Source organism: Mesocricetus auratus, unplaced genomic scaffold (assembly GCF_017639785.1).
Source record: "Mesocricetus auratus isolate SY011 unplaced genomic scaffold, BCM_Maur_2.0 Super-Scaffold_4256, whole genome shotgun sequence".
Classification (NCBI taxonomy): Eukaryota; Metazoa; Chordata; class Mammalia; order Rodentia; family Cricetidae; genus Mesocricetus; species Mesocricetus auratus.
In genome coordinates this window covers 59,483,948-59,501,847 of record NW_024429182.1, presented here as the reverse complement: position 1 = coordinate 59,501,847, position 17,900 = coordinate 59,483,948, and the positions used below count along the sequence as shown (strand labels likewise).

General features: G+C 47.2%; 1 protein-coding gene across 2 annotated transcripts in view; it reads right to left on the bottom strand.

Moving 5' to 3' along the window:
* Positions 1–342: 342 nt before the first annotated feature.
* Positions 343–17,900, bottom strand: part of Fuom (fucose mutarotase) — a 28,319-nt gene continuing 10,761 nt past the window's right edge. Inside the window, exons 6-11 of one of the 2 annotated variants that reach the window (XM_040752064.1) lie at positions 16,270–16,296; positions 4,886–5,045; positions 3,461–3,574; positions 2,490–2,603; positions 756–1,108; positions 343–490 (exon numbers count right to left, since the gene is read on the bottom strand). In XM_040752064.1, the coding sequence (XP_040607998.1) occupies positions 791–1,108; positions 2,490–2,603; positions 3,461–3,574; positions 4,886–5,045; positions 16,270–16,296 (733 nt within the window). In that variant the 3' untranslated portion in view covers positions 343–490; positions 756–790. Of the gene's footprint in view, positions 491–755; positions 1,109–2,489; positions 2,604–3,460; positions 3,575–4,885; positions 5,046–12,744; positions 13,085–16,269; positions 16,297–17,900 lie in introns of those variants that run through there. The other variant, XM_005064249.4, reaches the window with a different exon arrangement.

The window sequence follows — 17,900 nt, the reverse complement described above, 5'->3', positions numbered from 1 at the left end:
CTAGGGAAAGAACTCATTGTGAGTGCTGCTAAAATCCAGGAGCCCCTCCCAGAGGAGCAGGACAATCCTAAGGCATGGAGAGGATCCAGAAACAGACCCAGCACCAGGTAGGCGATAGCTAGGTGCTGCAGAATGTAGACCTTGGGGCAGTCAGGGCCACCCCAATTCCTCTGAGTGGCTTATTCCATTGTGACCAGTGGCCCCTAGGCTGGGCTGGAGTGGGTAAGGGCAAGGCCTATTCCTCTTCCTCAGAAGCAGGCATCCTCAGGTGCCCTCCTAGGTTCAGGGGCTAATGAAAATGCTCATACAAGGCTGCGATGGAAAGAGAAACCAAGAACCAGGTAGATGTGAATCTTTACTTACAGAAAAGCAACGGAGCCAGAGGCCCACCAGGGGCAGGGGCTTCAGTGGGGCGCTTTGGGGCAGGAGCACAATTACTGGGTGGAGAAGCCTCGGGAAGTGCGCAGGTCAAAGTAGCTGGTGGGGGATGCTGTGAAGACAGAAGGACAGGGTGAAAAGGACAGAGGGCTGGTGTGCTGGACAGGAAGACAAGCCCTGGGCACAGACTGAAGGTAGACCCAAGAGAAGGTGCACATCCGGCTAGGTTTCTGGGTCTGGTGGGAAGTGAGGGATGTGGGGAAATGCGGGGGGGTGAGAGGGAGGGGAAGAGTGGGAGAGATGGGCATGGTAGGGCAGGGCAGACCAAGCCTGTGACACTGCTATAGTCAGTGCCTGTTCAGGAAGGACGCACTTACCCCAGTCACTGGGGGGGAGGGGCGCAGGACGACAGTCACTGGGGGGCCTGGGACGGCACGCCCTCCGCCTTCTGCGGGTCTTCTTTCTCTCTCATTGCCAAAGGACTCCCTGATGGTTCTGTGCCCGCTGCCGAGGCCTCTGCCGCTGCAGTGGACACCACCACCGCCGCAGGGGTGGGGCCCTTATGCTGCTCCTTGGAGGCCCGGTAGCTGTTCCCCCAGACGGCGGGCATCTCGGTGACATGCTTGCGGTTCAGCGGGTAGGCCCCGATGGCTGCCAGGATGCTGCGGTGGCGCTCGGGGTCCATCTCCGTGTAGTACATCTCCAAGGTCAGCGGGGTGCAGATCTTGTGCTGCAGCAGAGGTATATTGCGGACCAGCAGGGGGATCCGGGATCATAGTGAAAGAAGAGGAGGAGAAAGGGTTATAATTGAAAACCCACAAAGGCAGCTTTGGCTTCGGGTCAGAGGGTCAGAGGGTCAGAGCCCGAGGCTCCTTGGAAAAGGGGGCGGTGTGGAGTGGGGCCTCTGCCCGTGAGGAGTCTCTTAGAACCATGCTGTGTGGGAAAGGCAGAAAGCACAGACTGCTGTGGGGACCATGCTTACAATCCCGGCACTGGCAAGGCTGAGGCCGGAGGACTGATGTGAGTTGGAGGCTAGTATGGGCTGGGCTACATAGTGAACAGCTGAAGCTAAAAATATCTCCTCCCACGCCGGAAAAAGGCAGCCAGATTTCAGTGCCTCTGTGAACTCCATCCCAGAGACCAGAGGATTAAGGGAAGAAGAGGAAACATTACTTCTAAAATATGAAGCACTTTGGAAAATATTAAAAATTATAGCCGCCATTAATGGAGTTGAAAGTTTCAAAGTAGAAGGAAATATTTGCTAAATATGCAGAAAGCATAAACACCCATAATACATTTAAAAGCTGTACATGCGTCAGTGGTGGTGATACACGACTTTAATCCCAACACTTGGGAGGCAAGAGGCACTGGCCAGTCAGGGCTACACAGTGAGACCCTGCCTCAGGAAAAAAACCAAAACCCAAAAAACAACCAACCAACCAACCAAACAAACAAACAAAAAAACCCAAAAGAAACAAACCTCTTAAAGTCTAGGAAAACAACTAAAGAGCTCAGTAGAGAAACCTGCCAAACTCAAGTGGGGTGGGTCTCCTCCCAAGACGCTGGAGAGCACAGGGGTCCTTTCGCTCTGCTGGCACCTCCTACTTCAGTTTAGACGAAACAAGCAAACAAACAAAAGGCTTCTCTTTTTGGCCCCCGTTTTAAAATTCCATTTTCTGTAATTGTGCTTGAGTTGGCCAGAGGAGGTCTCCTTGAGACAGGGTCTCTCACTGAACCTGGAGCAAACCTTAGCAACTGTCCTGTCTCTGTCACCCCACAGTGCTGGGGTTACAGGAAGTCACACTTGGCCTTTTACATGGGTTCTGGGAATTTGAACCCAGGTCCTTATGCTTATATACCATGTGCTTTTCCCCGCTGAGCCGTTTCTGTAGCCCTAAAACAACATTTTCTTGAGAATTTTCAAAAGATGGGATCTAGGTATGTTCTAGGAAGTGAGGGGATCCAGGGACAGCCTTGGGGTGGGAGATGGAAGCATCTGTCCCTGACGCTGCTACAGAAAGCCCTGCACATCTTGGCATTGACTAGAGAACTTAGGAGAACCGTGTTAGTGTCTACTGCCCGTGCCCTGGTCCTTGGTCCCTCAAGCTTACCCGAAGCAGGAAGCCATCTGGGCAGGAGAACTGGTCATACCAAATGGCCTTGTACATGATCAGCACACAGCCCATGAGTGCCATGGCAAAGGCGATCATCCTTGCAGTGGGCAGCTGGCAGAGGGAAAGAAGCAGAACTTAGTGCAGGTGGGCTATGGCGGGGCCAGTCTCCCTGAGGGGATGGCCCCTAAGACCTAGGCTGGACACAATACCACTGCCCCTACATCTGTCACCTGCCATGAGGTCAGCTCCAGGACCAAAGGTCTAGGAACCATTTTTTTATGGGCCCAGCTTTGCTGGAATTCTAGAAACATCCATGATCAGGTAAACTGCTTTGACTAGTTAAGTTGCATGCAGCCAAGTGACCCAGAAGGTACTATTAGGAGCTGGCTTTCCCTGCCCATGTGGCCTACAGAAGTTGGTAGTCATCACAACAGGAGTACTGGATGCAGGAAGCATTGTGTGTGTGTGACATCTAGTGAGACAGGTACATCAGTACCCCCCTGAGTGGATCCAAACAAAGAGCAGCAAGGCCTCAGCACCTTTAATAGGCTCTTCCATTGAAGAAACTATGGGAAAGGGCAGGTGTTGCTTCTGAAAATGGAAAAGCATTAGAAATAGTTAAAAGTGATAATTAAAACCATCACCGATGTGGTTAGAAGAAGACAAAGAGGAGACATTTACCAGAAAAAGGCAAAGCTCTTACTGTTTCACAGAAAGCCTGCAAGGAGGTCGACAAGGATGGGCTGGGAAGCAGGAGCTTCCTGTGGGACGTGCCTCCCAGGAGCTCAGGCTGCCTGGGTAAGGATGGACAGCTACAGGCCAGCTAGCACTAGAGGTGACATCTGAGGAGGATTGAGCCCTCTTGTCCCTGAGTCCCAAGTGGGACTCAACCAGGCAAGGAAGACCTGAAATGTTCATCTAGCCTCGCCCCTGCTCCAACTTCCCCCAGTAAGGGGCGATATACTTACTCTGCGTTCTTCCTCTGGGTGGCCGCAGGCCAGCCTTTGACCCTCCAAATCTGAAAACTTCTTTGACTGGTCTGAGGAGGTAAGCTGATATTCTGTTTGTGTTTTGATGACCACCTAAAGGAAGAGATAGATGGTGATGGCATTGCTGGACAGCTGGCAGGGACCCAGGAGAAGCCTGAACTGAGGGGATTGGGAGCTGGGTAGCAGTGCTACCATCTGTCTGTACTGTTTGGTGGCCAGGAGAGCCGCAGCGTCTCAAAGCTGAAGCCAAAGGAAGGTGGACACTGAGAGTCTGATGGGGACCACAGCTGCTCAAGGCTTAGCCGGGCCATGGATGGAGTTTCTCATTCTACAGCTGCCATCCATTCAGGGTGCTGACTCCCTGACATGAACTACTACTCCATAATCTGGCTCCTCCCCTTTAGGAGGTCTGACCTGACTTATCTGACAGCTCCTAGAGTCTTGAGCCTCCAACTACGTGGGGCTCAGATGTGGGCAATTCTAGGCTGCTTGTATTCTTGAGGGGCGAAGGATAGCTGTACCCTCAGCACTCACTGTTACAGTAAATGCAGTTGGTCACTGGAGGGCTGCCCTGGGCTCCTGAAGGGTCAGGCTAGACCAGTCTTGTGCTACTCTCTGCTTCTCACTGACTTATGCTGAAAGTCACCTCTCCCTCCTCAGTCACCGGCCTAGGAAGCCCTATTTTGAGCCCTAACCTAGAGCCCTGCCTAGAAAAGAAAGAATGGTGTCCTAGTTAGGGTTACTATTGCTGTGATGAAACACCATGACCAAAACAAGACAAGGAGGAGTTTATTTGGATCACACTTCCACATCATTGTCCATCACTGAAGGAAGTCAGGACAGGAACTCAAACAGGGCTGGAACCTGGAGGCAGGAACTGGTGCAGAGGTCATGGAGGAGTGATGCTTACTGATTTGTTCCTCATGGTTCATTCATCATGCGTTCTTACAGAACCCAGGACCACCAGTGCAGGGATGGCACCACCCACAATGGGCTCGGCCTACCCCATCAATCACTAATTAAGACAATGCTCTGTAGGCTTGTCTACAGACAGATCTTATGGAGGCCTTTTCTCAATTGAGGTTTCTTCTCTCTGATGACTATAACTGGTGTCAAGTTGACATAAAACTAGCCAGCACAAGTGGTCACTGCAACTAACTGGTCAACTTATATCCCAGTCTGAGTGCTTAAATTCTGAGGAACCCTGTTTCAGATGGGGTGGGGACTCTGGATATGAGAGAGATAACCAGGAGGCCACATTTGCCTGTGGTTAGTTTGGATTTCTACCCAGCCTTGTCTATCCTCAGCACACTTTGGAGGAGGCAGCATCTGCATAAACTTACCTACACCTCTTTGTCCCTAGGCAAACTGAGAAAGTCTCCCACACTGTCTCAGGCTACTCACCTGGTCAGAGAATGATGGCTGAAGCTGACTGACATCCAAGGGGCTGATCAGAGGAACACTGTCCATGACAGTCCCCTCCTGGCCTCCTGTTTCCTTGCCTGGCTTCCCAGAGAAGCTGCAACCCAGCTTCACCATGGTGGATAGTTGTCCTTGTCCCAGCCTAGAAACAGAGTTAGAATCACCACTTACAAGTCATCCTATGGACAGCCATGTAGCTAGAGTAAGGACACAGAACTCCTCATACAAAACCAAGGGATGTGCTGTAGAAAGTCCAGCTCAAAGTTTCACACCTCTTCCTGACCTCTCAGCACTGAGGAATGGTGCCTTTGACCAGAGAATATCTAAAAATGGAACTGCGGTCTCTTCCTCGGGCCAGCCTGCTCTGGTATGTGCTTTAAGGACACATACTCCACTGGGAGGAAAAGATTCAGGGAGCAGTTGGTAGAGTTGGACTGCCAGACTCAGCAGGAGGCCCGGATCAAAGTGAATTTGTTAACTGTTGATACCTTAAAACAAACAAAACACACCAAAAACCGTTTATCTCATGCAATATGGGATAAGTCCATTAATTGCCATTGGTTATCTATGTGACAAAATACACAGTATGGTGGTGCAGGAAGACCAGGCCTTTGGAGAGCTGAGAATCCATCCTGCCAGTCATACAGTCATTGCAGTCTGGAGGAAGGTACAGATCCCACTGACTCCAGGTAACTCAAGAATGAACATGTTAAAGGCTGGAGAGATGTGTCAGCAGTTAAGAGTGCTTGCTGCAGCCGGGCATTGGTGGCGCACGCCTTTAATCCCAGCACTCGGGAGGCAGAGGCAGGCAGATCTCTGTGAGTTCGAGGCCAGCCTGGTCTACAGAGTGAGTTTCAGGACAGCCTCCAGAAATCCTGTCTTGAAAAAACAAACAAACAAACAAAAAACAACAACAAAAAAGAGTGCTTGTTGCTCTTGTGGAGGACCTAGGTTGTTTCTAGCATCTATACAAAATGCCTTTACACCTCCTGTAACACTGATTACAGGGGTCTGCTGCCCTCTTCTGGCCTCCACAGATTTCTGCATGCATGTGGTGTACATACATATACAGGCATATAAAATGTAAACATAATAAGTAAATACTTCTTAAAAAGGAGTGTACACACTCCTTTGTTGCTCTCAGAGGGGAAAGGACCTCTAAGCTGACAGATGGGAAGCAAGACATACCATAATTACTAAAACTCTCTTGCAGCTGTGTGTGGTGCTTGCTTTTAATCCTGGCTCTTGGGAGGCAGAGGCAGGGATATCTCCGACTTTGAGGCCAACCTGCTCTGTACATTGAGTTCCAGGCCAGCTAGTGATGCACAGTGAGACTCTGTCTCAAAAAGTAAAATCAAATACAAAACAAAACAACCTCCCCATTTCACATAGAACTTCAATCCCAGACAAAACCATGCCAATATAACCACTTTTTAAAATATACAATGCTCTGTATGCCTGCAGGCCAGAAAAGGGCATCAGATCCCATTGCAGATGGTTTTGAGCCACCATGTGGTTGCTGGGAATTGAACTCAGGACCTCTGGAAGAGCAGCCAGTGCTCTTAACCACTGAGTCATTTTTCCAGACCCCCCAATATAACCACTTTTAAAATGAAATACTGCCAATGTGCTGCAAAATTTCTAGAAAAAGAACAAAGGAATCCTCATTAATTCCCTAGGTCATCCCTTCTGCTCCCCCCACAGCTCTCAAACACATTTGGAGAGAGACATTCACAAGTCAGTCCCACCCACAGACAGTAGAGACAGATTTAAGTGAAGCTTGAGCAAGCTGAGTTTAGCAAAATATAAAAGATCACAAAGGTTGTGTGTATTCTGGGTGTGAAATTTAGAAAGCAATTCCGTGAGTTGGGAGATGACTCAGTTGCTAAAGTGTTTGCTATGCAAGCATGAGGACCTGGTTCAGATCCCCAGCACCCACATAGAAACTGGGTCAGTGGCTTGTATCTGTAACCACAGAGCTGGGAGGAAATGGGCAGAGACATAAGAAATTTGGTGGCTCAACAGCCAGCTTGTCAACATAGCTGAAATAGAAAGCTTGAGATTAAGTGAGAGATCCTGTCACAGAAAATAAGGTGGAGAAACACAGAGGAAAATACCCAAAGTGACCCATATACACACAGGTGAGTGTACCTGAGCACATACACACCACACACACACACCACAAACACACACATATATACCACACACACATACACCACACATACACACATATACATATATACACCACACACACACCACACATACATCACATACACTACACACACATACACACATATACCACACACATACACACACATCACATACACACATACCACACACACACCACACACATACACACATATACCACACACACCACACATACATCACATACACTACACATATATACACACCACACACTACACACACACACACACACACACACACACACACACACACCACACACACACACACACACAGTGCAGCTGGAGAGATGGTTCAGCAGTTAAGAGCACTTGTAGTTCTTGTAGAAGACCTGGGTGTAGTTCCCAGCACCAACATGATGCCTCAAAATGGTCTACAAAGCCAGTTCTGGGGATCTGACACCTCTTCTGATTTCTTCAGGCACCAGACACACAAATGGTGCACATACATACATGTAGACAAACCATACAATCTGACACACAAAATAAAATAAATCTGAATTAAACAAAATAAGGAAGGATTGAAGTGATGGCTCAGCAGTTACAAGTACTTGTTGCTTTTATAGAGGTCCTGAATTCAGTTCCTAGCACCCACATAATGACTCATAACCATCCATAATTCCAGTTTGAGAGGATCTGATGTCCCTTTCTGACCTTCATAAGCATGAGGCACACATATGGTACTCAGACATACATGCAGGCAAACTGCATTTACAAATAAAATAAAAGATTTTAGAAATAAGACAAGCTACCTGGGAGTGGTGGCAAATGTCTTTAATTATAGTACCTGGGAGGCAGAGGCAGGTGGATCTCTGAGTTTGAGGGCAGCCCGTTCTATAGAGTGAGTTCTAGGACAGCTAGGATTACAAAGAGAAATCCTGTCTCAAACAAACAAATAAACAAATAAGCAAATAAATAAATAAACTTAAAAATAAAGCCAGACAGTGGTGATGCATGCCTTTAATCCCAGCACTTGGGAGACAGAGGCAGGTGGAACTCTATGAGTTGGAGGCCAATCTGGTCTACAGAGTGAGTTCTAGCACAGCCAAAGCCACACAGAGAAACCCTGTTGAAGGTGTTAAACTCTCCCACTTTTTACAACTGAATTTAAGTTTCAGTTCTCTTAGAATGACACACAGGCATCTTTTTCAACAAAGGGCTGTTTATCCACTGTACCCTTAAATTCAGGGTCAAAGGAGAAACTAGACAGAGGGCCTAAGTCAGCCTCACAGTATCTCAAGGATAAACCCAGCAGACCCCTTCTGAGTCACACTCAAGTTCCTGCAGATGCATCTAAAACTGATAAAACTAAACTTCAGCCAATTAGAAATGTACTAACGTAACTGCTGCTTGCTTAACCAATTAGGTTTGAGATGACCTAATTGTCCTTGAAACTCATTTGTGTTTTGTTTTGTCTTCTGAGACAGGGTCTCATATAGCTCAGGCTGGCCTTGAATTCCTGATCCTCCAGCCCCAGATTCTTGAGTCTGGGATTACAAATGCTCAACATCACACATGGCTTGAATTTGGATCTTCTGTTCTGGAGACCATGAAGATGTAGATGGCCTTGACTGCTATGGTGGGTTGCATAAGAATGACCTGCATTGGCTCATATATCTGGATGCTTGGTCATTAGGGAATGTTGATATTTAAAAGGATTAGAAGGATTAGGAGGTGTGGCTTTGTTGGAGAAAGTGTGTCAGGTCCTGTGTCTCTTTTTCTGCCTGTGGATCTGGATATAGCCCTCAGCTACTTCTTCAATACCATGCCTGCCATGCTTGCCACCACGCTCCCCTTCATGACGAGAATAGACTAAACTTCTAAAACTATGATAAGCAAACCTTCAATTGAACGCTTTCCTTTATAAGAGTTGCCTTGGTCATGGTGTCTCTTCACAGCACTAGAAGAGTGACTAACACAGCTGATGAAGTTCTAGAAGCTGTGGTCCTGAGTGTTCAGCCAAAACAGTTTCACCAGGCAAAGGCACCAAGCCAGAGGCTCATAAAGTAATACAGATTATTCATGGATTTAATAGTTTTTTATCTAAATGCAAAAACAAATTCTCCACATACAAAGTATAAAAGTTGAAGGAGTCCAGGGTCAGTGCAATGGCTCAGTGGGTAAGAGCACTTGCTGCGAAGCCTGAAAACCTGAGTTCAATCCCAACGACTCACATGGTGGAAGGAGAAAATTGCCTCATGAAGTTGAGCTCCGACCTGCACATGTGTACTAGACATGAGGGTACTCGGTCACACCCAATAAATAGTGCAATAAAAAAATGGAAGGGGCCGGGCATTGGTGACACATGCCTTTAATCCCAGCACTCGGGAGGCAGAGGCAGGTGGATCTCTGTGAGTTCGAGGCCAGCCTGGTCTACAGAGCGAGTTCCAGGACAGCCTCCAAAGCCATAGAGAAACCCTGTCTCGAAAAACCAAAAAAAAAAAAAAAAAAAAAAAAAAGGACAGGTTCAGTGGTTAAGAGCCCTGGCTATTCTTCCACGGGACCTCTGTTCAGTTCCTAGCATTCACAGAGCAGCTCACAGCTACCTGTAACTCCAGTCTCAGGGGATCCAATGGCCTCTTCTGAACTCCAAGGACACCAGAAATACATGTGCTGTACACACAAATATACATGCAAAACACTCATACACACAAAAACTTTAAAATGAAAAAGTCCAGTTAAATTTGAATTCTCAGAAAGCAGATACATTTCTATATGTCAGTGGCAAAAATATTTTTAAGAAAAAATGTGTTAATTTTTTAATATTTTTAATTATGTGTGTCTATGTGTGTAATTTATTTTACTATGTTTTGCCTGTGTGTATGTCTTTGTCCCCTTGCAGAGGTCAGAAGAAGGTGATACTTTCCCCAGGAACTGAAGTTTTTATGTCTGTTCATGCAGTTGTCCTCAGAAGCCCAAGGTCTCAGATCCTCTGTAGCTTAAGTTACAGGGAGCTGGGAGCTGCCTGATGTGGGTGCTTGGAATAAACTTAGGTTCTCTCTACTCTCAACCACGGAACCATCTCTCCAACCCCAGCTTTTTTTTAAAAAAATAAAGTTGTGTTTCATCATATAGTCCTCTATATTTTAAGGCTGGTCTTGAACTTAAGATCATCCTGCCTCAGTCTCCCCAGGTGTGAGTCAGCTAAGATTCTATTTAAATAGTTTCAAAGCCCAAGGCAGAGATAATGGGCAAGTGCTCCACATAAAAGAGACTTTATTTGAAACAGTTCTTATGGTTGCAATGGAGTTAAGTTGAGGTCATATTAGAACAGGTGGCAGGGGTGGGGGTGGGGGGCTAGTCCATTGTGGGCACCCTTACAAGAGGATTTGGACAAAAGAGGAATGCCTTCTGCAGATGGAGGCAGGCTGTAATGACAGCGGCTTTCCAGAGACTGCCCAGGACAGCAGAAACTGGAAGGAGCCAAAGAAGACACTTTCCTTGAAGCTTTGGCAGAAAGAAGCAGGCTCTGCTGAGATCTGGTTTTGGACTTCCTGCCTTCAGGATGGTAAAAGTTGTGGTTATTTTGAACAGCCACCTTCACAAGGCCAGCTGCTCTCAGACCTGCAGATGACCACTGCTTCTCCCTCTCTACATGCCGAGCCACAAAGATGTGACAGGCACTGTGGAACACAGAGGAGTGGTGTTTCAAAAGCTGTCCAGTGTTAGAAACAGCTAGGTGCAGAACTTCCCAGGGAGAGAAGGGAGAGAAGGAAGGCTCCCTTCCCCATCTCAGGAAGGCCCTTTAAGACCCTGGTCCCTTTGATGTGTGTTATGCCTGTGGCTTCCTGCTTGACCCAGCCTTTACAGAGATCCAGCAGTTGTCAACAAAGAGCCTCTTTAAGGGCTGGATCCGACCCTAGGGAGGGAGCTGGCTCTAAGTTGGCCCTGAGCATGCGGGCAATTGGATGGCCTGGGGGCAACCCGCTGGGCATTGTGATAGAAATGGAGCGGAAATAATTGTAAAGACTAGGTGATACGTGGAGGCAAAAGCGCAAGGAAATGGGAACCGACACAAGATGGCGTCCTCCCCAAGCAACCAAGTCTCTACTGCAAGAAGACCCTCCCTCCCTAAGAACTATGCCTCTGGTTGCCACGGTGACGCTGCTGAGGGTTGCTTATGTCACGGCGGGTTCCCATGGTAACGGAGGCACTCCCCCTCCCCCAGGTCCATGTCAAGTTTCTAGTTCTCATCTCCACTCAGAACGTCGCAAACGAAGGGTTATGTGTGGAAAACTCTCCCCTCCTCTCAGCACACCAGAAGAGTCCATCCTGAATCTTGGGGGGCCCCCGCTGGGAAGATGGCAGGGGTCATAAAACTTTAGAATTGGGAAGGCGTCCCAGTACCACCAAGGGGTCCTTCCTCCATCCTACTTGAGGGTTTGCTACTCATTCGCAATGCTCTTCGGGGGCCGGGGCGGGGCATCTCTGGTCAGGATCTGGGTGTTGTGCACCGACAAGACGTTGACGAGCAAATAATGCGGACTCTTATTTGAAAGCCCATAAAAGCTGGGCTAGAGGTCACAGACTCTTTCACACGCGTTCTTTCACGCTGCGTCACACAGAAGTGCACGATGGTGCCGTCTTATGTCTTCCTCCTGCTTCACTCCACACCATGGCCCTGCCGCAGCGCCCGCCCTGGTCTGTTTGTATCCTATAGGTAGTGGTTTGCCTGTAGTTTTAAGGACCATTGTTCTGCGGCCCAATCAAAGGGGGACAGAGAGGAGGTGCACGGTTGCTTGAGGCTCCCCGCACTCACCAGCCACCTGTGGCCCAGCATCCGAAGCCGAGCTGCGGCAGGTGGTTTGAGACAAGTGGCTGCCCTACCTCCCGCCCTCCTCGAACCTTCACGCAGCAACCCCCATCATGCCCTCTAATGCGCAGACACTTAAACACTCAATGCTCTGGTCAATGTCCCTTCTGCTGACCCCTTTCTCCCTATCTGTCTATTCCCCCCCTTTTCCTCACCCCACCCCCGGAGCAGACAGAACCCACCGGGAACTAAGATTTGTGCCCCCCCCCCCCGGCAACCTTGGGGATGTACAGCTCCCACTGGCTCTTCCGGACCTGCAGAGGTGGAGCCAGCCCACAGGGAGGGGGTCTGCAGTCACCATGGACTGGGTGGGCTGAGGTCCAGCTGTGCCACCGCCTCTGCTATCCTTCTATACCCAGGGCGGGGAATTCCAGCCTCATATGAGGTTTGTGCAGGCTGAGCAGCCATAATTTTTTCTAATGTCCAGGCTGCCATTGGACTGTAGGGGCTTCTCGACACACCTCGAGGTCTAGGGACCACTCCACCTCAAGTCAGCAGAGCTACCCTCAACTGTCCGGAGAGGTCTAATGACCATCCTCCACCTGAGTCAGCAAGGCCAGCCTGACTTCTAGTGGAGTCCCCAGAGAGAAAACGGCTGTGTTCCACAGCTCTGGCAGCCATTAGATTAGCCAAATTACTCCCACATAGACTCTCAATCCCTACATCCATATCCACCATGCACATACTCCCCACACGCGCACACTTGCACGCTCTTGCACCCGCCCCCCATCCTCGCACCTCTCACATCCCTGCACCCTTGCACACCCACGCACACATTCTGGCCCCCTCGTCCCCATTCCAAAAGGAGAAACGTGGAAATGGCTCACAGGCAGTTGCTGCAGGACGCAGTCGCAGGAGAACAGGGGATGCGGTGTGGATGCGGAGGATGCAGTTCCAGACGCTTCGCCACCAGGCGGGGCGGGCAAGGGGCTGGAGCCTGAGAACGAGGCTGTGGTTGCTATGGAGATGCAGGCTGGAGGAGGGACCACTGTGGCTCAGGTGGCCTCACACCCCCTCCCACAGCAGATCGCTGCACTGTCTCTAATCACAGCCACACACCTGACATACACACTTCACACGCCCCTGACATACATTTCACACACCTGATACACACTTCAGCCCTCCCCATCTCACATACTGCTAAGACACTTCGCACACACTTGGCATCGCTGACACGCGCACCATGCATAGTCATACACCACACCAGCTGTCACATTTCATCACTGCACTGCAGGGTGTAGGCACCAAGCCAGAGCAGCCCTGGCTGCTCCTCCAGCTGAGATTTAAGGAGGAGCCAGATCCTTCCTCTGCCATCTTACAGTGGAACCTGGGGTCAGGACAGCTGAGGTTGGCCACTCGCCTAGAGTTTACTCCTTTGGTGTCAGCGTCTGAATTCCTGGCTGGAAGCTTTCCCAGGACTGGCCTTGTCTATCTTGGTCACTGTTGTCTGTGCACTGGCTATATGCAGAAGGTACTGGACAGATGTTAGGTTGAGTGTGTGCCATTCTTCACACGGGACATCTCTAGTGGGCATGCTTCTCCAGGTCTTACACTCGTGAATGATGGTGAACAGTGACAGGGCTCTACACCCACAGTTGAGGCTGGATGTTGACTGGAATCTTGTTGCAGTCATGAATCATGATGTATCCATGTCAGGTGTCTGGGCTGTTCTCCTTTGTGTCTGTTGCTTGAAATGTAACATTGCTGATCAAGTCTTTCTTAGACATGTGGCTTTATTGCTCTTGGGTAGATGCTGGAAAGTGCAGCTTGTTTGCTGTCAAGGTGGGTGCTGGGAACTGAACTCTAGCTCTCTCCAAGAGCGTCAAGCGCCATCTTGCCAGGCCAACACTTTTCAGCTGTATTGAGGGGCCCTAGCTCTCCATAGCCACCATTTGTCATAACCAACTACCATGGATAGTTAGTCTTACTATTCTGGAGGCCAAAGCTCCGAGATCAAGGAGGTCCCTGCTGATATTTTGCTCCTTGACTTGTGTAGTCAGTGTCCTGATTTCTTCTAAATAGGCCACCAATCATATTGAATTAGGGCTTACCTCAACTTCCTCATTTTTTTGTTTTGTTTTTCAAGATAGGGTTTCTCTGTATTGTTTTTTGGAGGCTGTCCTGGAACTCACTCTGTAGACCAGGCTGGCCTCAAACTCACAGAGATCTACTTGCCTCTGCCTCCCGAGTGCTGGGAATAAAGGCGTGTACCACCAATGCCCAACTCCAACTTCCACATTTTAAATTAACTACTTATTCATCTCCTCCTCTTCATCTTCCTGCTCCTCTTCCTCTTCCTTTTTAAAAAAGATTTATTTATTATTATGTATACAGTGTTCTGTCTGCTTGCATACTAGAAGAGGGCATCAGATCTCACTATAGATGGTTGGGAGCCACCATGTGGTTGCTGGGAATTGTACTCAGGACCTCTGGAAGAGGAGCCAGTACTCTGAACCTCTGAGCCATCTCTCCAAGCCTCTCCTCCTCCTTCTTGAGACAGCATCTTGTGTAGCCTTGGTTGAACTTAAATTCTCTGTGTATCCTAGAATGACACCGAATTCTGGCCGTTTTGACTCCACTTCGTGAGTGCTGGGATCACAGATGTACACCACCGTGACCGTTTATGTGGTTCTCAGAGTAGGACTCAGGCTCTGAGCATATATGGCAAGCATTCTACCGACTGAGCTACATCCTTGAACTAGACAATGTTCTCTAAAGGAATAGAACTGATAGGCTTAGAGTATGTGATCCTGGTGGTTCAACAATGGTTGTCGTGCATTGGAGGCTGAGAATCCACTGATTTTTTCAATCCACGAGACTGAATATCTGAGCCGTTCCAAGTTGGTTCTGGAGGCCTGGAGGATTCCTGGAGAGCTGCTGATATCCATTCTACCAGTGGCCATGTCAGAGGAGCAGCAGATGGCAATTGCCTTCAGGGGATTTGTGAACCAGGAAACAAAACTCTAATGGGTGAATCTCAGCTAGGCAAACCCCCGAGAGCCTTGGCCCCAGAATGTTTCTTGTTACTGTTGATTCCTTGCATGTTTGCTGCTGCCATTTTTCTCTGGTATCTGGCATGGTGTGAATGGGCATGGGGAGATTCCCACTGCTCTTAATGACGTGATTTTTTTATTTTATTTTTTAATTTTAATTTTAAATTTTTTTGGTTTTTGAGACAGGGTTTCTTTGTATTTTTGGAGGCTGTCCTGGGACTCACTCTGTAGACCAGGCTGGCTTCAAACTCACAGAGATCCACCTGCCTCTGCCTCCCGAGTGCTGGGATTAAAGGCATGAACCACCAATGCCTGGCGTGATTTTTTTAAAAAGAAATATCCTGTTTTATGGGGCATTATTATGAAGATGATTTCCTCTTAAGCTATACTATTTAACTGAAGTAATCATTTTATACAAAATAGTATTACTTTAAATAGGATTTTGATGATTGAAGGTTTTTAACAAATATGGTAAGGGATTATGATAGAAGTTAGTTTAGTGGAAAAATTAACATAGGGAGTTGTTCCTGCCTCTGATAAAGCAGAGGTCGCAGAGGATAAAAAATAAAACAAGGAATTATCACACAGCTAGAATACATGAGTTTCTATTGAGGAGCCATATAGACTGTGGCTTAGGTTAATGATTAAGAAAGACAACTCAGTCCCAGTAGCCCAGATAGTTTAAATTCTTTTAATCTTAGTGTTGGGAGATGTGTTCACAAGTTCAGAGTGCATCATAGCTGAAACAGATTTGAAGATATGATGTTTCTCTCAAACAGCTTTGAGGTGAAAACCCAAGAAGACAATCTAAAGTTTTAGAAAGACGCATAGCTGAATAAGGGACTCATCAAGGTCAGGGTACAAGAACAAAGCAGCCAAATTATCATTAGCTGACGTACCTTTCTTGCTAGGATTGGTTGATGACCAAAGGTGATGATTAATTCTTTAAAACCATTCCTGCCCTCAGCTTCCTGATATAAAAAAAACTGTTGATGAGTGGGTATGCACCCTGAAGATTTAAAGTACAGATGACTGATTGTTTTTCATATATAAAGTTTGTGATTCTTCTAAGTTTTCTTATAGTATTACCTTTTGAGACAAATAATAAAACAATTGGTCCTTTCTTTGTAACCACAAAATGCAGGCTGCCAGCAAAAGAACTGGTGGAGAAAAATACCTTGCTTGCTCACACTGTTAATCTATAACAAGATGCTTGGATATGAATGTATGTGGACAACTTGTTTTTCACCTGCAATATGTAAAATGTTTAATCACATAAGGGATTTTTTAAAAACTTGTGTTCATTATAACCATTCACTTGAAAAATAGAATGTAACCACATTGTAAATTTTATATTACCTGAAAGATTTTGCTGGGGTACATAAGCTGTAAGGAAAAAAATAAAATGAGTTAGAAGGAAAGCATTAAGAGAGACAGAGGGACATTTCTGGATAGAAGTAAAAAAAAAAAAAAAAGAACTAAGATGATAGAACGACCCTGATAGTGTGTGTGTGTTTCCCTCTCTCCCAAGTGCCAGACTGTTAAGTTTAGCGCTCCCTTGCTGACATCAGAGAATTAAGTTTTACTCCCTCAGATAAAAAGTCCAGGTCCTCCCACTCCATAGGCTTGCCCTCAAGCCCTGTACTGCTGGAGACTGGTTCTCACAGCAGTAGAACCAGTCTGTGTTGGAATCAGAAGTTGGTTCTGATGCCAAAGCAACAGGGCAAATGAACCTGCCAGTGAGAGTGAGGGCAAACAAGGCGTAGGGAAGCTTCTTTCTTCCCTGTCCTTTTATCTGGGTTGCCACCAAGACTTAGGGTTTTTCTGCCTCTACTCAGCAGCCTAGGTTTTAGATGACTCCAGATACAGTCAAGTTGACAACCAAGATTATTATTCATCATAATCCTCAACTCGTGCTGGCTAAATATATGTCAACTTGACACAAGCTATAGTCATCTGAGAGGAGGAAACCTCGATGGAGAAAATGGCTCCATAAGATCAGACTGTGTGTGGGCCAGCCTTAATTAGTGATTGATGGGGAGGGCTCAACCCATTGTGGGTGGGGTCACCCCTGAGCTGGGTGTCCTGGGTTCTATAAGAAAATGGACTGAGCAAGCCTTGTGGAGCAGGCCAGTAAGCAGTTCCCCTCCGTGGCCTCTGCCTCAGCTCCTGTCTTCAGATTCCTGCCCTGTTCCAGTTCCTGTCCTGACTCCCTTCAGTGATAGACTACAATGTGGAAGCATAAGTCCAATAAACCCTTTCCTCCTTTTCTTGATTTTTGGTCCTGGTGTTTCACCACAGCAATAGAAGCCCTAACTAAGACTTAACTAAGTTCTTAACAGCCTTTTAAAAAGATCCTTCCTGTCTATAAATATAGTCACAATCTAAATGATTCGAACTTCAATGTAGAATTTTAGGGGAGACACAATCCAGGAGGAGTAAGATTCCAACAGGCATGCGTGGTACACTTTGCAGTTTGCATCCATATTACTCTATTGTCATTTGCATGTCTTCTTTAGTGAAAGATCAATTCAGATATTCAAAGTATTTTTCTATCAGGCTGTTTGTCTTCTTGTTAATGAGTTTTTAAGCGTTTGGGTTTTGTTTTGAGATAAAAGTTTTATTGACCAGTGTTAAGTTATGAAAAAAATCCAGAAATAATAAACTTTGCACAAAAACCCCTCCAAATAAATATGAAGTGGGAATGTAACAGCAATCTGTAAATTTGTTACTTTTTCCAAGGTATGAGGTTAGTAATATTTTAAAAGGCAAGTCTGGGGTCAGGGTAGGTTTTGCTCACTGGCAAAATCTTCTGAACCTTCAGAGTGCTTGGTAGCTCCATAGGCTCCAACCAAAAACCCTTGAGATTATCAAGGATCGTGTTCTCATGGTACTGCCTGTGCTAAGCCCCATTCTGTAACCTGATGTTTTTCTCCTATTGGGCCAGTTCCCAATAACCACTCAGAGACCTAATATCAATTACAAACTGT